Genomic DNA, 22,773 nt, shown 5'->3' on the forward strand with positions numbered 1-22,773 from the left:
ATTGCAAGTTCTTTAGAAATTATATAGTGGAGGTTTGATTAAATAGAATTTTAGTGTCAAAATTAGGGATGTACAAACAGTTGGTTCGGTTACGAACCAATAAAATTAAAAATTAAAAATCAAAAATTTTAAAAATCGAATCAAACTGATTATTAAGAGAAAACTGAACTGAACCTAACCTAACCGATAAATTTCAGTTCGGTTCGGTTTTAAACCGATTAAATTGAATTTTGTAAAATTTCATATTTTTAACATTAAATCTCAATAACAAAAACATTACAAAAAACTTAGAAATCAAAACTCAAAAATCTTAGGGCTTCCTTTATATATATATATATATATATATATATATATATTAGTAATTTAGGTTCAGTTCGATTTTTTTATTTTTTATAAAAATAACAGAATCGAACCGATTAACCGAAATTATTAAAATTTATAAACTGAACCGAACTGATTGAATTTTAAAATCAAATAGATTGAACTGAATTGATTCGGTTCGATTTAATTTTTTATTTAAATCGAAATTTGCTCTCCCTTAATCAAAATGTAATCAATTCAAGTATTTAGATTTTGTCATCCAAAAAAACAACGTAACAAATGAGAATGTAACTCACACGATAAAAATAAGATTGATGAAATGAAGGAGTGCTCTGAATATATATTATATGACTAAGATTCTGAAAAAATGAAAGGTGAGTAATTATGATAATATAAAAAGACAAAAATAATTATATCTTGTATCCAACGTGTAAAGGCCCATTGATAATTACGGAAGCCTTTTCCTTTTACTCGTTTTCCTTTTCCTCCGCGCTTCGGGCATATCTCATTTGCCGATCCTACGGCTTCTACTTTTGTTAGGCAGGAGAGCTCCTCTTATGGCCTGATAGTGGGTCTACTCTCCCCACTATCGGGTGGGTGTGCATAGCTTTTATTTTGAGTTAATTTGCGACAGATTGGGCTTCTACAAGAGAGTTTCTTTAGATTTGCATTTTCTTTAGTTATGGGTTTCTTCTTGTGTTTTTCTGTGCATGCAGAGCTTATGAACCATGGATTAGAGGCATGAGGGGCTCTGTGTTGATTGAAGCCAAGAGCCTCTCAGGACTGACTAGTATTTATGTACGAGGCTTAGGCTTTTTTTGCCTACAATGAATTCCTATCTTTTGATGATAATATAAACCACAAAAAACTGGCTATTATTGAGCATTTATTCAATTCAATCCAATCCAAATAGAACGAGTTATAATCAATATTTGCGAGACACAAAACATGACGCAGAAATTGATCTATGCATAAAGGATCTGCTTTCTAAAAATTTTATTAAAATGGAATAGTTGAACATCCCACCACGAAGTCCTCCCGCTGGTCCAATTAAGAAACCAAAGAAGCCTTTTTACCTTGCAGGTAGCAGGTTAGTTATTAATATAATCAACTCTAATGACATGCTGCCGTTAGCTAATGTAGGATTACACCAACCTAGATTGTGGGATCCTAATTAGCCACTTTCTTACTTTCACACACTTGCATGAATGAGACAAGAGACACAGAAAGAGATTCAACGAGGAGCACGAGAATAAGCAAGCTAATGATTTAAATACCATTTCAATTTCCCTTGTTCAGAAGTTCAGCCCATAATTCAATATTTCAATTCAAGAACCACCCAGTTTTGGTGGAGCATATGTACATGAAGAAATAGATCACTGAAAAACATGCAACAGAAACCACACTGATTACATCCACAATGAATTGATATCATTAGTGATTTATGTCATTGATGCTGATACTCAGGGTTAAATGCAAGAGCCTCCCTATAAATCAGCTCCTTCATCAGTTCTTCAGTCATCGCATGCCGCTCAAAATCAAAGCTGAAGGGAGTCATGCAGACTGGCTCATCACTGATATCATGAAGTGAGTTTAGGTAGGGATGAGCTAGCGCATCTTCAACTGTAACCAAATAAAATGAAGAAATATCAAGTTATGAACTAGATCAAATAAAAATCTGAGTCAACAAATTCATACAATCCAAAAGAAATCATTATGCAGAATAACTAAATAGAGATAGAGCATTACTCGTATCAAAATAATTAGAGGTGTAAATAAGGTAAATTACTCTGAACTACTCAAGAACTTGCAATATATTCCAATTTCATTTGACAAGGCTTCCTTCAACCATTGACAAAAGACGGTAGTAATATTCTTTTGCTAGACCACAATTTAAAATCTCATACAATGCTCAATATTAGGTGCAACAATTTGAAGAGGATCAATCCCAAATGTAAAATATGCTCCTATGCAAGCGGCCTACATGTAATGAGCAATCCTTGCTTAACCAATGCACTAATACCTTAAAATCTGTGAGAACATACCGTTTGCATGCTTCAAGAAACCAAAAAAGAAAAGGAAGGCAGGTTTTATTTTCCTTTTCTTCAAAAAAAAATGTATATTTAATGCAAAAATCTACTTGGGTCCAAAGTCCTATTGTACCCCCATTTACATGGCCCCATATTACAATCCACTCAAGTCATAGGCACCATGTGAGCTACACATCACTGGAAGATGAAAGGAAAAAGACCAAAGAAAAAAAAGAAGACATCAGTTGGTACTTGGTTGGAACTCATTATTTGGAGAAGATACTGTACACTAAAAGCCCATGCTCCTTGAGAAACCCACTGATAAGAATATCCAATATTTGATGGAGCCCATCAATGGCAGTACAGTGCAATGTTATTAGGCTAAAACGGTTATAATTTGATAGGGTTATTCTTGTATTTCAAGTTTCTCCTATTCGTACTCGTAAAAGAAAACACTAATATTTAATAGACACATATAACTTTATCCTTCATAGTGAAAAATCACAGGCGGTTCCGTGGGCTAGGCAAACCGCCAAACCAGGTAAAAATTATTCTCTTTTTCTTCTCCCTCTCTGCATTTTTATTCTAATCTGTGTAGCATTCATGGTTTTTTCAACAATCATTACTTATGGTGTCTGTGAGATACAATGTTATCAAAGGCGACAGAGGCACCAGAGTGAGACGCCACCCTAACGCCTCGCCTGAAACTGAGGTGAGAGGCACTGAGGCCACTAAGGCAATGCCTCTTTGAAGGAACGACCATATTTTTTTTCTTTTCTAATTGTATTTTACCCAAATATAGCCCTAACTAGCTGGCTCTTTCACACAAGAAAAAGAAAAATACTCCCTCACAAATCACAACATCAGCTCCTCTCTCTCTCCCTCTCTCTCTCTCTCTCTCTCTCCTCTCCTTCTTCTCCTCTTCTCCTCTATTATCTTCTTCTCTAAAAGACAATAGTATGTATCCTTTCGCAATTTCTTTTTTTTTTTTTGAACTTTTTTACTTTTTTCCTTCTTTTTTTCTCCTCCATCTTCTCTCTTCTTGAATTCCGATGTATCAGACTATGGATATTCAGTATTAGTTGTTTACTTTTATATGGGTATTGTGAATTTGTTCTCTAAAACATGGGAAATTTTCTTTCATATGTATAATTTGTTGTTTAATTTATATGGGTATTGTTAATTTGTTAATTTGTAAACTTTCACTTTTTATTCTTGTTAATTAGTTGTCATTTAGTTATTTAATTTATATGGTATTGCTAATTTGTATACTTTTACTTTTTATTCTTATTAATTTATTGTTACTTTTTTTTTTATTCTTGTTAATTAGTTGTTAATTCATGCTCCCCTTATCCATTTGTATTGTTTTGTTGCTAACTAATTTTTGTTGCCTTTTAATTTTCTTGCTAGATCATAGATGAGTGATAAGGGTAATACAACTGGATCTTATGCTGGTAGAAGATCGAATCCAAGATGGGCATATGTAATTCAAGTTAGTGAAAATAATACCAGTAATCTTTAATGCATCTACTGTATGAGAGTTTATAAATGGTCATATGTAATTCAACTTAGTGAAAATAATATCAATGATCTTTAATGCATCTATTGTATGAGAGTTTATAAAGAGGGAGTTAATAGAATCAAGCAATACCTTGCTGAAGGTTACAAAAATGTGATTCGATGTCCAAAATGCAGTCAAATTCAAGAATTCATTAGTTAAAAAAAAAAAAGTTATGAATACGGAAAGACTACCTAAATTTGATAATGTTGAAATACTGGGAATTGATGAAAATGGGGAAGAGGAAGAGGTGCAAGAAATTGGTAGTGAAAAACGAAGGGAAACAATTCATGGTAGTTGCACTAGTACTATTGCTTCAAAAAAATCAAAAGTTACACAATTACAAAGCAATAGAGGGCTTACTGATACTTATTTTTCTCCTAAACCGGCCATTATGAGAAAAAGTGTGAAGTAAACTACTACTGATGAAAACAGTCAAGCTCAAAAGGAGCTAAGAGAGCGTGCTTATGTTGCCATAGCACAATGAATGTATGACGTAGTAATAGCTTTTAATGTTTTGAATTATAAAAGCTTTGGGAAAATGATTCGAGCCATTGGAAATTGTGAGAGGGAAATGAAACCTCCAGGTTATCATGAGGTTAAAGTTCGATTACTTAACAAGGAAATACAAACCACAAATGTTTTTCGTAAGTCTCATAAAGAAGAATGGGAGAATTATGGATGTTGATTGATGTATGATGGATGGACGGATAGAAAAGGAAGAACCTTGATTAATTTCTTGGTTAATAGCCCAATGGGAAGTGTATCTATTAAATCAGTTGATGTAAGTGATGAACCAAAGACAATGGTATTGTTGACTAGTCTGATTGAGAAAAAATTAATGAAAATTGATCCTGAAAAAGTAGTTCAAGTGGTTACAGATAATACATCAAATAATGTTGCAGTAGAGAGAATGTTAGAAGCAAATTTTCCCCATCTACACTGAACTCCTTGTGCAAGCCATTATATAGATTTGATGTTGGAATATATTTTTAAGAATCGGGTTTTCAAATAAACATTCTGCAAAACTATTGAGCTTACTAATTTCATTTATGACTCCTCAGGAGTTCTAAATATATTGTGGAAATTTACTAATGGAGTAGAATTGCTAAGACCAGGGCAAACTAGATTTATTACTGCTTTCATTATATTGGAAAAGATTCATCTTCAAAAGACCAACATTAGAAAAATGTTTACTTTAAAAATCTGGACAACAAGTAAATGGGCTAAAGAGGTGAAAGGCAAAAAGTGTGAAAGAACAATTTTGAGTCCTACTTTCTAGAATCATGTTGTATATGCTCTTAAAGTTTCTGGTCCTTTTGTTCGTGTGCTTCGACTGGTTGATAATTTAAAAAAAAAAAAGCCATGGGATATATTTGTGAAGCAATGAATAGGGCTAAAGAAACCATTGACAACTCACTCAACGACAACGAAGAGAAATTTTGATATTATTGATGCGAGATGGTCAATTTAATTGCATTGTCCTTTGCATGCTGTTGAATATTTCTTAAATCCTGAATTTTTTGATCCAAACAAGATGAGAGTTAAGCATGATGAAGAGGTGAATTCAGGCTTGCTTTCATACATGCATAAAATGAAACAAAATTCAGCAAAAATTGACATAATTCTTGATGAAATTGAGAAGTACAAAGCAGCTACGAGGACTTTTGGTTATCCTACCAAATCTCCAAGTCATTAATTTAAATTCTTATTAATTTTTTCTCTTGCTCATTTATTAAATTATATTATGAATTTGACAATCATTGGTTCTATATTTTAATAGCTGCTTAGCGAAAAACGTATGGTTCTTCAACTCTAAACTTACAAACTTTTGCTGTAAAGATTTTGAATCTCACATGCAGTGCAAGTGACTGTGAGGGAAATTGGAATGCATTTAAGCATGTAAGTTAAAAAAAAAAAAACATATATATATATATATATATATATATATATATATATAATGTAATACTTTGTTATTTATTTTCAACCTTTTGAATTTGAAATTTAATTTATTTGTTACTGTAAATCAATAACAGCTTTATAGTAAGCAAAGAAATCGGCTATTTTAAGAACACTTGGACAATTTGGTTTGCATAAAGTACAATAGAGCATTGCTACCCTGACACACTTTTGGAGACGCTTATTGATTAGGTAAATATTAATGAAAGTAATAAGTGGTTGCTAGATGAATTAGAAAAAAGGCGACGGGCAGGATGATGACGACGATACTCACTCTTGGTTTCATAGATGATGTGTTAACCTTGGGTGATGTTGATAGGAAAGCTAGAGTTTCTAAATCTTGTTATAAATCGAGATTGGTTGCAAGATCAACACATGTTGAAACTCCATCATTTTGAGCATCTTGTTCAATGAGAAGCACATCCTCTTCACGAGCTGATGATGATAAAAAGGAGGAAAAATTTGTAATAGTTGCTATTGAAAATGAAGATTATTTTGATAACCTTGGTGATGACTAATGAGTAGTTTTAGTTGCAAGTTTTTATGTATTTGTTGCGTTTAGATTGTTATGACTTATGACTTATTTCTATTTATTAAAGTTGGAACTTCTAGAATTTACATATTCTATTATTATGACTTAGTTTTAGTTGCTTAGGCTATGAATAATGATTTTCAATTTTACAGCCTTACATTTACCTTATATATACTTAAGCTGGAAATGTAGGTACGCACTATCTCTCTCTTCTATTAACATCTCTTATTATTATTTGCGTTGTTAGCTTGTTGCTTATGCTATGAATTTCAATTTTACAGCCACACTTTTATTTTATACTTGAGCTGGAAATGCAAGTATGCACTCTTTTCAATTTATCTTATATTACATATAGACAAAGTACAAATAATGTGTTTTTTTTTTCTTTTTAATATGCTTTTTCACTTATCAAACTAGTTTAAAGTATGAATTTTTATGTTATATCTATATATATATATGATTTAGGCAATTTAGACTATGGCACCTTGCTTTAAAAAGGTCATTGCCTCACCTCTCACCTCTCGCCTAAAGCCATAGGCCTTAGTGCCGCTTTTTGCCTTGATAACACTGGTGAGATAAATAGTTGTAAATATAAAACATAAATTACCCAAGGGTATAGATAAATGAAGGGTTGTGTTTTCCATAATCTGAACCATTATGATGGAGATCAAATTGAGTTCAAATAGACTTTTAGCCAAATGTATCTAGAGGCCCATATACTTATCTTAAATGTGCATCTGAACCCTTTCTAATTTATTTCGTTCAATTGAATGAAAATCCTTCCTTTTTTTTTTTTTTTTTACCAATTAAGCCTTCTTGAAAATAAGAAATAATCTATAAAATGCAGATAAGATTAAAATTAATTTTATTTTATTCTCTTTAAATAATTTTTTTTAATAAATCCTTTAAATTTTAACTAATTTATAAACATAAAATTAAAAAAAAAAAAAAAATCTTTCACCAACTTGAACCCTTGCCACTACCCACCTACCATTAGAAAATAAAATCTAAAGTATTAACACAAGTCAAGGTGCTGAATCAATTTGGATCAAAAGAAAAATAAATTTCACCCAATTAAAGTGTGGGACTGAATTTTTCTAAATCATTGCCTATGCCAAGCTCAAGGTCCAATTTTGAAAGGCTAGAGAACGAATGGTGGTGGAAGCCAAGATCTTTGGTGTTGATCTATCAGCCAGCTATATTAATGAAGATGTGAACGGATAGGTGCCAAAATTTAAATGTGCCAACCAAGGTTGCGGATATAGTTGGAAGTGATGGTGTGCACAAAAGGGATGGTAAGCTTATGGAGGAAGAGAAGTTGGTGGTCAAAAATGGTGATAAGGTATGTTTCTTCTGAATTGGTGCAGCCCCCAAAGAGTGATTTTGTAGAGTTCCACCTGATTTGGACCAAGAAGTCTCTTTCTTTATAAAGAAATCAGAGAAACGGAAACCAATCTGACCAATAAAGGTTTCTGTTTCTCCACCAAACTTTGTGCCCCTACAACACTTTTTTTTTTTTTGTTGTTGGGGGGGGGGGGGGGGGCGAGGGGAGGGGGGAGGGGAGCGCGGGGCTGCACAGCCATGTTTGGCTGCTAAGGACTCCATATTCATAGAAGTATGAACTATGAATAATGATTTATCTGAGTGAAGAATTTAGTTCCATTAGCAAATTAAACCATTAACTGTAATATTTATTTTTGCACATTAGTTAAAATTTCAAGAACTTATTAAATGGAAATTTATTTAAAAAGAATAAAATATTATTAATTTTCACCTTGTCAGCATTTTATAGATTATGTTTTTTATTTGAAGAGCTCAATTGATCAAAAAACAAAAGCTTGAACCTAATTATACAAAAAAGCAAACATTATACACATCAACCAACCCCACCCCACCCCCAAAACCAAAAAAAAAAAAAGACAAAATATGCACTTATGACTGTATTTTTAAAGTGAATTAACTAGTCCTTCACTTTAATCCGCACATTAAATTTCAACTCCTCACCTTTTAACTTTTTAGGGATGTAAAAGTTGTTTTATTTGAAAACTCAAGGACTAAAATATCGTTGAAAATAATGTCTTTGAGATGAAAGTATATGATAATTTAGTGGAAGGACCAAAATATAATGAAATTAAAAAGTTAAGGACCATATATTTCACTTTTAAAAACACAAGAGGATAAATGTGTATTTTGTCTAACCTCAGGGGAATTATAGTAATTTATCCTAAACAAATAAATCATGATGGGCACAATAGCACATTTAATATAAGCACAAGAACCACCAATTGCATTTGGAGCAGGCCCTTTTTTTATACCTATAATTTTAGCTATTCAATGGAATTAATATTATTTAAGGATTGTATTTTAAAATTAGTCTACATGACTCTATATATGAGCCTATGCATTTTGAATGCAGAGTAGGTTTTTAGTTGATTTTTGATAGTATGGCCAATCAAACAATCAATATATAATCACAGTGGAAGCATCAAATTATCTCATTTAAAAATGACGTAGAAAACTTATGCCAAGCCAAAAGAATATAAAAGAATAATGCAGCAGAAGTAACTCCACTTATGTTGCCAAGAATAGAACATTAGGGGACACAGAATCACCTGTAATCCTCAGTCTGGGATCAAATGTTAACATCTTTTCGACAAGATCAATAGCTGCAGGGTGGACATTTGGAAACTTCTCGTTGAAAGATTGACGATGATAAGGAGGAAGTTGTCGAATGTATTTCTTTGCATTTTCATTCAAAAACCCCAACTCAGCCTCTGATGGAGTCCCAATTAGCTGCAAGGTTTACAATGATTGGTCATATACACAAATATATTTTCAAATTGCAAAACTTGTTTGTATTGTATGACATGAGACATGGATATGATAGATTTCACATTCATATTCCAGTTGACATGAAATGCTAACTTATCATTGTACACATTTGACAAAGTTTAGCAGAGAGATAACGCTACTTAAGAACTAAAGAAAATATAACCAATGGCTCCATGAAGATATCCCATTCAAGAAAAGCAAAAACCAATCACATGCTTTTAAGTAACAACAACAAAACTAATCACTTGCACTGTGAAATCTTATTTCAAATTGACAAAAAAAAAAAAAAAAAAAAAAAAAGAAGCCCCTGTCTATTCAAGAAAGAGGATCCGTTTAAGAATTATCAACTAAAATTTTGCCCTGATCCTAAATAATTTCAACCAAATAACAAGGTATACATACAAAATTTAATAATTAAATTACCTCCATGAGCAAACGCAGTTGATGCACATGATCTCTACCAGGAAATAGAGGCTTCCGATCCATCAACTCCATGAAAATACAACCCACTGACCATACATCAATAGCTGCAGTGTAATCTGAAGAGTTCAACAATAGTTCTGGTGCACGGTACCATCTTGTAACGACATATTCTGTCATGAAATCAGATTCTGAGGTAACACGAGCTAGACCAAAGTCACATATCTTCAGATCACAATTTGCATTCAGAAGGAGATTGCTTGGTTTTAAATCTCTGTGCAGAACATTTGCAGAATGTATATATTTCAATCCTCGGAGAATTTGATACAGGAAATACTGCACACAGCATAGAAGAATTAGCTTGGCTCTGAAATTCTTAGATACACTAAATAGAAGATGAATAACATTAATAAGTAATAACAAGAGCCAAAGAATGTATACTGAACTAAGAACCAGAATTTGTTTCCATTGGACTTGCCAAAATCATGTTGACTGACAAACTAATCCAGCAAGAAATGTGCCAACCAGTCCAATTCTCAGAAATGGAAGGCTTGGATAATTATATGGCATTGGTACTGTTATGGATACATATTTAAGGGGCAAGACTTGATCCACAAGAGAATCCAGTCAATGGAAATAAGAATGGCAATAAATAAATTAGCATCAAAAGTGGATTCAGCAGTAGCAACTAATTAGCAGAAATAAATATCCTAATTAAGATATTACTCTAATTGTCATTATCTAATATTATGACCTTAAATGTTGATTTCCAATAATAGAGAATTCCATATGAAATCACATAATAATCTCTTTACAAGGAGATCAGATTATGAATAAAATATCAAGTAAAATTATCTCAATTGTTCTATGAGGTTTGAGACTCTCTCTTAACGAATATTGAGGTTTTGGGCTCCCTCCGACGAGTCCTACTTTTCTGTGATCATAGGTCCATCAAGAGGGAGAAACCACAAAAAGGGAAAGGCTGCAGGTTCTAAAGAAGATTTCGTAGTTCATCGCCCCGTGACTCGATCCTTGACTCGTGAATATAACAAATTGGTATTAGAGCCAAACATGGGGGATTCCAATTAACTGCAAGCCCTTATCCGTGAGACGTTAGAACAGAATGCAATAAGAGTTGCCCAGGTAGAGGCGTAGGTTCAAGATTTAACTCGGCAACTAAAAGAATTCATGTCAGTCATGGGCGGAACCAATGGAAAGGGAATGGAAACTAGAATAAGTAGCAATTCCTCACATCTGAATGCTGCCACAGGGCTGGAAGAAAGAACAGACCCTCAATAGACTGGAGACGTGGTGTCGAGGTATGCCAAGTTGGACTTTCCAACTTCTGATGGTTTAGATGATCCCCTCATCTGGCTCCATCGTTGTGAGCTATTTTTTCTTAATCAGAAGACGCTAGAAATAGATAAGGTGAACGTTGCAGCATTCCATATGATGAGAGAGGCACAACTCTAGTTCTACATATTAGAACAAGAACACCGAGTCCCGACTATCGTAGAACGTGTTCAAAGAATATTGCAATTTGAGATTCGGGCCTCCACTCAGTAGCAATACCTTAGGTGATTTGACTAATATGAAATAGACAGGGACGGTGGAAGAATGCCATCGTCAATTCCAGAGCCTCCTAGCTCGTGCAACAACAGTTCGAGCAGATCAGCAAGTTAATTTGTTTACTATAGGCCTGACTGATTCAATCCAAATCGATGTAGAGATGCAAAATCCGCCAAGATTGGTGGCAACTATGAACCTAGCAAAAGCCTTTGAAAGAAAACAATAACTGGAAGAAAATTGGATAAATTCATGGTCTGATACAAGAACAATACCAACTTCATCAATTCTGCCTATAACCAAGGCTACTAGCACATTACAAAATTCTAGTTTAGGAAGTGTTTCGTCTCCCTTTATTAAAAGATTGAGTCATTCAGAGATGGCTGAACGAAGAGCAAAGGGGTTGTGATGAACCATATTCCTCTAGGCATCAATGTAAGAAATTGTTTTGGTTAGAGATGGATGATTCAGAGGAAGTAACAAGGCAAAGGGACTATAGGTTATTCATAGTCTTATCCTATTGTTGAGCTTGAGGACAAGCTCTTTATCCAAGAAGGGAGTGATGTTATGGAAACATATTTGTGGGCAAGACTTGATTCACAAGAGAATCCAATCACAGGTGATAAGAATGGCAATAAATAAATTAGCATCAAAAGTGGATTCAGCAGCAGCAACTAATTAGCAGAAATAAATATCCTAATTAAGATATTACTCTAATTGTCATTATCTTGTATTATGACCTTAAATGTTGATTTCCAATAATAGAGAATTCCATATGAGATCATATAATAATCTCTTTATAAAGAGATCAGATTATGAATAAAATATCAAGCAAAATTATCTCAATTGTTCTGTGAGGTTTGAGACTCTCTCTTAATGAGTCTTGAGGTTTTGGGCTCCCTCCAATGAGCCCTACTTTTTTGTCACCATAAGTCCATCAAGAAGGAGAAACCGCAAAAAGGGAAAGGCTACAGGTTCTGAAGAAGACTTCGTAGTTCATCGCTCCATGACTCGATCCTTGACTGGTGAATATAACAGGTACCCACGCAAACTACAAAAGCCCCTGATGCTTATAAGGTCTTGATCATGAAGGATGATAAAGTTTGATTGCTTAACAATAGACATCATTGTCTTGTACTTGAGCGCTAAATATGTTTGAAACAAAAGAAAAGATCCAAATGGAAAGTGATCAGGCAATCTCCAAATTTATGCACTATGATACAATATTACTTATAACAAGCGCCTATTCATGTTCTTTTTTTTTTTTTTTGGTAAAGAAAGCTTTTAGAAGATAAATCAAGGTTTAAACTAAAAATAAAATTGAAGTAAAAAATATTTGATTAGGACCTTAAATTGGAATTACCTAGGGCTCACTTGATGATCTCTTATTTCAAGCCTTAAGGAAACGCCTTCCTGAGTCTCAATTAAAAGATTCTAAACATGTACAGTTCATGCCAAAACTCTACCTAAGTGCAACGCATTGTAATACAAGAGTCTGACTCATCTCTTCCTATATATATATATATATAGGCCAGGCAATCTCAGAGAATTTGAATTAGTTTCAAGAAAAGAAGCCTCAAATTACAATGTGGCCTCTGTATCATAATTCCTAGTATCTGTTCTGAATCCTTTGAGATTCCTACTGAAAAGAGTGTTGATGTTGCTTTATTACTGATGGCTCAAGGAACATTTAAAGTTGTCTAGACCTCTCAAAACATTGGTCATCTCTAAGATCAATTAATCATGCACATGCATTTTAGAATAATAACTGCAATTATAACTATAGAAATATTTATCGGAATACAAAAGAAAAGAGGAGTGACGCAACTTGAAAGAAAAGATATCATGAGGCTAGCGGTGAAAGGTAATCATAATTCAAAAGGCAAGCGAAAAAAAAGATGCAGCTTCCAAATGATTGATAATTGCAGCACTAGAACGAGCCACATTAAGACCAGGAGCAGAAATCAAATTGCAAACAACTAAGATAGTCAATAATTTTTTTGGTTTGCTTTGCAATCATTACTCATTTCTTACACTTGGGATTTTTCCTCTTGACCTCTTCATGAATTGCTTGTTCATTAATGAAAACTTTGATCTTATCTTTTATCTTTTTCAGCAGTCAAAGCATATGATACTTGAAAAAATTTAATTAGAGATATGAAAGTTATACTCTAAAAATGCCCAAACAAAAATGCCTACCTGGCAGTGCTCTTCTGATAGTGCTTGATTGGAACGAATGATTTGATGGAGATCAGTGTCCATTAGCTCATAAGCAATGTAAACATCATTAAATGATTCCCTCTGGGGTGGAGGAATTATATCCCTGATTGCAACAACCTGAAAGACAAATGCCTATGGTGTAAAATGAAAAAAAACTTCAACAGAGACATCACGTTGGCTTGTTTCTCCCCAGTCAATTTCCTTGAATAAAGATGGTTGTGTCACGGTGAAAGTGAAGATCATATGCTAAGGATTTAAAATTATATAAAACTGTCCATATAATCTCTGTTTTACATGGCAAGAAGTCATTGCTCTTACATCAGATTTTTTTTTCTTCTACGTCTCTGATCATTGATCAAAGGAATGCTCATCAACTTTGAACAGAATCCCAGCACTAACTTCAGTTTATAGCAACCATGTTAGGAGAACCCATTCATGTATTTCAATAGGTAATGATTAGAGACAATTTTCCACAAAACCTTTAACTAACAGCCAGTTGCGGGGGTTTGGAACCCCCCCCAAACACTGCCCCCGCCGCCCCCCCTGCCCCAACCCAAAACAAAACCAAAAATTTTAACTAATCACTTGCCTGTCAAATGTTTTAAAATTTCTTTTCTATACACATGTATTTTACCCCTTTTATGAATAGAAATTCCATACTAGCCTACCAAAACTTTAAAGTATTTTATAATGACCTCAAAGTTTTTAAATTCTCATTTTTATATATGCATTTCTTGCCCAATTTATAAATTTTCTCCATCTTCAGCCCCTTAGAATTTAATAATAATTTCATACATACCTTATACTTTCTAAATTTTCCCTTTTATATAGGCAACTTTTACATTATTTATTAATATTTTCTACCTTAGTCTCAAAAAGACTAAGAAAATTTTTATAATTAAATGTCTGCATATTTGGCATTTACATATTTTTTTATAAAAAATTTTCTACCCAAATTTCATGAGTAAAAGTTAAAAAAAAAAAAAAAAAAAAAGAACCATATTTATTCTTTAGATACAATTATCCACTAAAAGATTTTAAAAAAAAAAAATTAAAAGTATAAATATTAAATTGCCAAAAATTATTTGAGCGGTTTAAATGAAAATGAAGTTTTTAATTGCTTAATTTCATAAAGGTCTTAAAACTTAGTCAAAATTTAATAAAATTTTTAACACAATTTAGTCATTATTTTTTGTAGTGTTCAACCCCCTAAGTTTAAATATTCAGTCTACTGCTAACAGCTCCAACAGATGAGAGGCATTTCCTCTTATCCATGTAATGTGAGTTCATGACAACAAATTTATTTGCTCAAAGAAGAAAAGATCCAAATCTGGTAACGGTGGACAAATTCAAGAACAACATCATAGTCAAGCAAATTCAAGAGCTATGAGAAGCAAGAAGGAACTAGAGAAATAGAATTCATTTTGGATTTACAAGTCATAGAAAAGGTTTTAGAAGTATTGCTGGAATTTTAATCATACTTAAGAGATTTTATTTTAATTTGCCATTAGTGAAAATAAGAACATAAATCAGAGAAATAGATTAGGAGCATTGAGGTGGGAATTCCATGGAACAGGAATTCTAAAGTTTAAAGTTCAATGACAATTGCTTATGCGGCCATAAATAACTACTGATGTAAAACTAAGGCTTTATGGACAGCAACATGAAATTTAAAGCCATATTAAAGAATTCCAGTTATATTAAAGAATAGGAAATGAGAAAATTAATTAATTGTATTATTTTGCCATATCATAACAATAGGCTCTGCTGAAATGTCCTACGTAAAGTTGTGATAGTATCAAACAGGAAACTGCTCCTGAATTGGCTTCAGGTTCTTAAATATAGGTTGTGACAATAAATCATTTTTCCCATTTCTCAACCCAGGAAGTAATAATTTCTTATCAAGCTGCATAACATTGTTCTTAAATTGATTAGATGCAACTTGTCAAAAAATGTTTTGACACTAAGACTCATGAAAAAACTACCGCTCAAAAAACCAGAAGGCTTATGCATGTAACAAAGGATTCCACAAGTCATGACAATAAGATTGTCCTATATGGGCCTATGCAAGCTATTTCTCAATGGATGGAAAGATCTGCTTTTCTCAAATACAGGTTCTCAATTTTCACCTCAAACCAAAAAAAAAATTAAAGAAAGAAAAAAGAAACAAAATAATTTCAAAAGCAATTGAAATTTCAATGCCAAACTCCTAGAAAACAACGTCCAGTTCTTGCTTTTTTGGCTGTAAACCAATAAAATATATGAAAAGCCATGTGAAAGCAGAAACCCTACCCTGACACATAAATAGAATCCAAAATGATGTCCAAATTAATTTAAGTGCTTTGACTCTTCTCTGTGTGATCACAACCCTATTTGCATATTTCTCTCAGTAAAACAGGAGGAGGTGTTCAAAGCCAATCAAAAGAAAAAGGAAAAAAAAAAAAAAAAGAAAAAGAGTAAATGGTGCATGTGTTTCATACTGAATATGCATTACTCATTGGAGATTTAATATCTACAAATGTGAAATTAGAATGATTTTATTTTCCCCTTGGCTATATCTACTTCGTATAAAGAAACACAATTCAATGGCATATCCAAGGTCAAAGCCCAATGTGTTACAAAACTAATACAATAAAAACTAATTAATTGCAAATGCAAAAGGTCCAAACTCAGAAATTTTTATATTCCAACAATCACTATCACACACATTTTTCCTACTAGGAAGACTGCTTGTTTCCTACTAGGGAGGCTCCTAGTTCGTTTTTAGATGACTTCCATTTTAACCATACGATTATTATCCAAAACTAGAAAATTAGTCACTTGAAAGCAACCCAATCATAGTCATCTGTAAACTTTACTAAATTGGTTACCAAAATGAAAGAAAAATTAAAAAAAAAAAAAGAAGAAAAGAAAAGAAAAAAAAGAAAGAAAGAAAGAAAGCATTGTTCAATCCAATCAAAACCTCCAAATCAACGTAAAATCAGTAATTAATTACTCACTGACGTTTTCATGATCCATATGACGAAGCAACTTGATCTCACGGAGAGTCCTTTTGGCATCGATTTTATTATCAAAAGCATTCGCTATCTTCTTTATCGCCACATGCTCACCGGTTTCCGAGTTCAGTGCCGAGCTAAAGAAAAACAAGAAAACGATAACACAGTTTAATCACCAACAATCCCAAAGTTACTTCAAGAAAACAGTATAACAGTAAGAAAGATAAAGAGTACCAAACGATGCCGTATGCGCCCTTGCCGATGGGCATGATAGGAGGCTTGTACTTAGCAGTGACCTCGAATATATTACCGAATATGTTGTACTGCATGAATCTCCCACCGTGGCTGAGAGTGGCTGGAATATTTTCGATTCCACCGGTAAGGGAGACCTGCTGCTGCTGTTGTTGGGGGTTAGAAGGTGGTGGTGGTGGTGGTGCGGCAGCTGCAGCGGCGGCCGCATCCTCCATCTCAGTGTCCGCCGGCTGGCCCGGTCCGCCCCCGTCCATTTCTGAAATTTGTTGCAAGAGTGTCGTAAGAGAGCGGCGGTTGAGGTTGGTTTTGGGGTCAACAGATCTGAAGGTGTGGGCGTGGTGTGTGTGTGCACGCAGTGCCCTTTTTGGTTGTCGTAGTTTTGTTTTTGGTTTGGTTTTTGCTTTTTGTGCTCTCGAATTCTATGAAAAGGTTAAAGTTGAAAGTCAGTCACAAGCGAACACGTGACATGAGACACTCAGAGCGTTTCTTTTAAGAATTTATGTTCTTATTATTACTCGAGTCTTTTAGCCAAATAAATCTAAAATTTTAAATTATTAATTATATTCAAAATTCATAATTTTAAATGATTTGATGAAAAATTTTTATTCAAAATTTAAAAATTAATTTTGTTACACGTCATAACACCTTTTCGTTTATTTAATTTCTCTCTCTCCTTGGCTCTCTCCCCTCTCCCTCATTCTGTCTCTCTCCTGTCTATATCTCTCTATCCTATGCAATCAAACTAACTTAATGTAAAATCTCTACTCTCTCTTTTGTATCTACTCTTTCTCTTTTGTACAGAGAGAGAAAAATAAATTAAATTAAAAAATTAAAAAATATAACATGACACACCATATGATAGCAATAAAATTGTAAAAATCAAAATTTCTGAAATAAATAATCAAAATTATTAAGTCAATAGACCTATATATATATATATATATATATATATATATTATTGGCAGTGAAATAATTTGAGATTAGAGTTTATTTGTCATTACGATTAACAAAAATATGTATTTAAATATATTTGGTAAAAGATTTATTTTGATCTTTATAGTGTAAGTCAATATTCATGAAAGATTTTAAAATATTTTAGAGTCTAAATAAGTCTTTCAGATTTTAAAAATAATTAATAAGTCATTCAAATTTTAAAAAATATCAAATAAGTATTTCAAATTTTAAAAATAAATCAAATAACTCATTTAATTATTTTAGAAAAAAATAAATCTTTTAACTTTTAAAAATAAATAAAAAAAATTAAAATATAATTTATCTCTAATATAAATTATAAACACCATATTTTGTCCAGTTATTTTAATAAAAAATAATAATAATCAAATTTTGTTTCTTTCTATATGTCAATTCAATTGTTAATTTTAAAATAAATTTTAATTCTAATTATCAAATTTAATCGGTCTTTAATTTTAACTTTCACTTTGAGCATAATCAAATTTTAATTTGAATTTTATTTTAATTTTCCTTTTCATCTCTGACTCTTAATTAGATTTTTTTTTATTTTAATTTCATTTTTAATTTTTAATTTAAAAAAATCCTTTTGTATCAATTTTAATCTTGACCATTAATTTTATATAGATTTAATTTCATCCATTAGATTTAAAATTTTATTTTAGAAAAATTGATGAAAAAAAGTAAAATTGTTGCTCTTATTCTCTACCCTTGATTCTCTTTTTAACTTTACTTTTTAGCCATTAGATTTAGGAGAATAAAACAAATTTGGTATCTTTTAATCCTAACATTTAATTTTTCTTAGGATTTTTTTTTACCATTAGATTAAAATTAGTTAAAGTGATTCTGTACAATTTAATTTAGGCTATCTTTTTTTTGTTTTTTTGTAAGAACAAATTTAGACATTTGGATCAAAAAGTAAAAATGACAAAATTGGTATAAGTGATCTTAGCCATTCATTTTCTTAGGGTTTAATTTTAGATCCTTTAATTAGTTAAAGTATTTTATACCTTTTAATTTAGGCCCTTTGTTTTTGTAAGAATAAACTAAACTCTTAGATCAGCAAGTAACAAAACAAAATAGTCCTAACTTATTCCTAGCTATTAAATATTTAGGGAATTAATTTTAGACCATTAGATGTAGAGTTTGTTAAAGAGAAACAGAACAAAATTAGTACTCTTCAATCTTGACCTTTGATTTTTTTTGAAAGGATAAATTCTCAACTTTTGGATCTAGTAGGTGGTGAAAGAAATAAAAATAAAATTTAGTACTACTGGATCTTAGCCTTTAATTTTTATCTCCTTGTATCAAAAGAAACAAAAACAAAATGGTTCTAATCTAATCCAAGCTTTTTTTTTATCTCTTTAATTTTTGCCCATTAGATATTTAGAGTTTAAAAAATAATATAAAAACAAAATTTTGTCCTTTTTAATCCCAATCTTTCTTTTTCTCTCTTTTAATCTCAACTCTTCATTTTAGGGTTCTAATTTCCCTATAAATACCATGTTATTTCTAGTTGTGGGAGGGAAGAGAATTTTAGGGAGAATGGTTTAGAGAGTAGAATAAATAAAAAAGAAAAAAAAATTATAAAAACACATCCATTCTGTTCCAAAAGATGAACCCTCTCTTCTCTCTACACAGACCCATCCTTAATGTCGCATTCCTCCTCATGCCAAATTTGAGTTCACCTTGCTCAATCCCTGCAATTTTCAACTCATCTTGAATCCCTCTTGTAACACCCCAAAATTTTAAATTTTATTATTTTATGAGAATTATTGATATTTTAATTTTATTTAAATTTTAAGAAATTATTTGAGATTTTTTCGGATTTTAAAAATCGAGTTTGATTTTCCGAAAATATAAACTTTGATGATTTTTAAAAATTTATTTAAAGACCACGTGGCAAAACTAAAAATATATTTGGAGTCTACGAGTTTTCTCAAATTTTTTCGAATTTTTGGACCTCGTCATTCCGAGGCGTAAAAATTCAAAATTTTGTATTTCGAATCGAACCGGCCGAATCGAACTGGACCGATCGAATCGGACCGGCTCCCTCTCCTTCTTCTTTTTCTCCCGCGCACGTCTCCTTCTCCTTCTCTCTTTCTCCCATTTTCTCTCCCCACCTCCCCGCCACCACCTCACCCACTCCGCGCCCACACGGGCCGCCACCCCAAACGGCCGAAAAACGCGCGCGAACGCTCCTCTCTTGCGGGCGCGACCGTTCGACTTGCCGGCCAAAATTCGGCCAATCCGGCCACCAATCGGACCGGGTCTTGTGTCTAAATTCATCTACTCGTCGAGAGCTTTCCATAGACACCAAGAACACCGAAATCAATCGAGCGGTTTGTCCAATTTTTGCCCGGGAAATTTTAGCCCATTTTGACTTTCGGGCTAGATTTCTCGCAAACCGTGAACCCCACAAGAAAACCGAGAGTACCAGAGCGCTCCACTCGTCGAGAGCTTCGCGGGGATATAAATTTCAAAATTTTTCGACACCGTTTTTTGGTGGATCCCACGGAACTTCGTAGTGTTTTTCGAGCATTAAATGAGCTTAGAAAATTTTGAAAAAATTTATGTACTAACCCCCGTGTTGTGGGCTTCGTGTAGGTATCCTCAATTCACAGAAATTCGACAGTTGTCCGGTGAATTTCCCGAACATGCACTGGGAAAAGTCTCCGAACTGGATCGAGGTTTTGGCTACCCCCCCATTGTCAGACGTCCCGAGCGTGTCCCTGGAGTCAGAATCGGCAAAGGTAAACCCGAACCTTGCTTTTTCATAATTTTCTAGTGCTTAAATAGGATTAAAAATCTATAAAATATTTGTTGTAGCTTAGAAAATTATGATTCCTTTTGCAATAGCCTAGTAATATTGCTAAGGACCACGGGGCAAAGTTTTAGAATTTTTAGAGCTTGTTTGGGTAGTTTTTGCAAAAATGATCAATTATAAAGACTAAATTGAAATTTTACATATTGTGATGGATGATTGATTTGATGGGCCCAGGAGGGGCTGTGTGATGAGATTGAGTTGTGGATATATGGGTTGTGAATATAGAAGTGTGTTTTTGACCCTTTTGCAGGTTGGGTAGGTCCTAGGTATAGGGGAGACTCTGCCGGATTTTCGGCACGACTTAGGATGTATTTGGTCTTTTCTTGATTTGTATTGAGTCAATTGTATTAAATAATTGTAATGTAATTGTCAGGTGAGCCGGGACAGCCTTCTTCCTCCTCCCAGCCACCACAGTGACCGTTGTCAAGTCTGTGAGTAAAATATTAATTTTAATTGTAATTTCGATATTATTATATGTTCAAGCATGCCCATGCATCACTTATATGTATATATCTATGTAGTTAAAATTTAGGCACGATTTATGTTGCATTCATAACTGTTAAAGTGCCATGGATGTTGTTGTGGTAATTTGGAGCAGTGTGCGTGCGTTAGCGTGCGTGTGATGTGGTGTGGACTATGGATAGGACGGGTAGACACGGCTTGAGATCTTCGCTAGGACCCGGTCCTTCGGGGTAGTCACGGCTTGAGTTCTTCCCTGGGACCCTGATTTAGTTTATTAAGCGAAAGTCCGGCTTGAGTTCTTCGCTGGCACCAGGTTGGATTTAAGAGAGTCAGATAGGGATCACTCCATATATTATGATTGATATTATTGGGTGTGTGAGTGCTCCAAATTACCTTTTTGCTGTTATGATGTGAATTTGTTGCTGATGTTGCATTTCACTTTACAGGTTGCATTAGTTTTAGATAGTTATAGAGATTATGGTTAAAATTGATATTTTACTCTCTAAGTCGAACGCTCATTCCTGTTTAATATTTTTCCGGGCCACAGGAGGATATTTTTTGAGGTTAACCTGCTTTCTCCCTTGCAGGTCATTTATTCATGTTGGTGTAATTCTATAAATTTCTAGAATTTTCGCATGTGTTAAAAATGTTTATTTGATTTGGGTCTGTAATATAAATTGTTATTTTGGACCTATAAACTTAATATTTCATGCATGTTTGACGGACTGGATGAGGAAGCTGAGCTCCCATATATTTTTATGATGATATGGGTATGTGGAGGGTGAGCTGAGCTCCCCAATTGATTATTTATTGTGTTTACAGGTCAGGTGAGTCAAAAACTTCCCGTTGAAAGGTCCATTTTATGGCTGGACTCTATCCGGTTGATTTCTTGAAATTGGGCCCAAATGGGCTTTAGAGTTGGGTTAATGAATAGTTAGGCTTACTACGGGCCTCGGGGGCTTTAGGCTGGCCTAGGTCCTAGTGCCGGTCCGGCCCATAAGTTGGGTCGTGACACCTCTTTTATCGCGTATTTGAACAGAACCCGAAATCTAGATGTGCGTTTGAACCTCCCATGCACACACGTAATGCTTCACTTTCTCGCCCAACATCGGGCCGATCTAGCTACTAATTGAATCGAGTCTTGTCCCAAACACCTTCTACTCTTCAAAAGCATTTCATAGACACTAAGATCATAAATTTATCTAGTAGATTATCCAATTTTTGCCCAAGAAATTTTAACCTATTTCAATTTTCGGGCTAAATTTCTCTCAAACCAAGAACCCCATGAAAATTCTGAGAGTATCGGCGTGCTCTACTGGATGAGAGCTTTGCAACCATACAAATTTCAAAATTTTTTGACACCAAAATTTTAATGGGTCCCTCAAACTTTGCAATATTTTTCCGAGCTCCAAATGAGCTTATTTAATTTTGTAATAATTTTATTCTAACCCCTGGTATTGTGGGCTTTGCATAGCTACTTTCATTTCACGGAAATTCGACCGTTGCTCAGGTCTATAATTTTTGGCCGGATAGACAGGCTATCGGAACAACTTAGGAATCGGGTCAAAATTATAGTCTACCCCACCATTTTCAGATGCCCTGAACATGTTCCAAGCATCAAAATTTGCATAGGTAAATCCAAACCCTAAGTTTCTTTAAGTACCTAGTGCCAAATTTAGAATAAACATCTATAAAATATTCATGGGTAGCTAAAAAATTATAAATCCTTTTGCATTAGCTTCATAATATTGTTAAGGACCACAGGGAACAAATTTAAAAATTTTAGAGCTTATTTGAATGATTTATGATAAAATGATAGTTGTAGGGAT

General features: G+C 33.4%; 1 protein-coding gene across 1 annotated transcript; it reads right to left on the bottom strand.

Annotated features, from left to right (window-relative positions):
* Window positions 1-1,574: 1,574 nt before the first annotated feature.
* LOC110645019 (mitogen-activated protein kinase homolog MMK1) lies at window positions 1,575-17,107 on the bottom strand. The gene is made up of 6 exons (XM_021798013.2): window positions 16,669-17,107; window positions 16,442-16,571; window positions 13,418-13,555; window positions 9,656-9,988; window positions 9,013-9,193; window positions 1,575-1,944 (listed from the first exon to the last, which is right to left on the bottom strand). Exons 1-6 carry the CDS (start codon window positions 16,938-16,940, stop codon window positions 1,769-1,771), a joined length of 1,230 nt encoding a protein of 409 aa, XP_021653705.2. The 5' UTR covers window positions 16,941-17,107; the 3' UTR covers window positions 1,575-1,768.
* Window positions 17,108-22,773: the final 5,666 nt, after the last annotated feature.

Source organism: Hevea brasiliensis, chromosome 9 (assembly GCF_030052815.1).
Source record: "Hevea brasiliensis isolate MT/VB/25A 57/8 chromosome 9, ASM3005281v1, whole genome shotgun sequence".
In the NCBI taxonomy this organism is placed as follows: domain Eukaryota; kingdom Viridiplantae; phylum Streptophyta; class Magnoliopsida; order Malpighiales; family Euphorbiaceae; genus Hevea; species Hevea brasiliensis.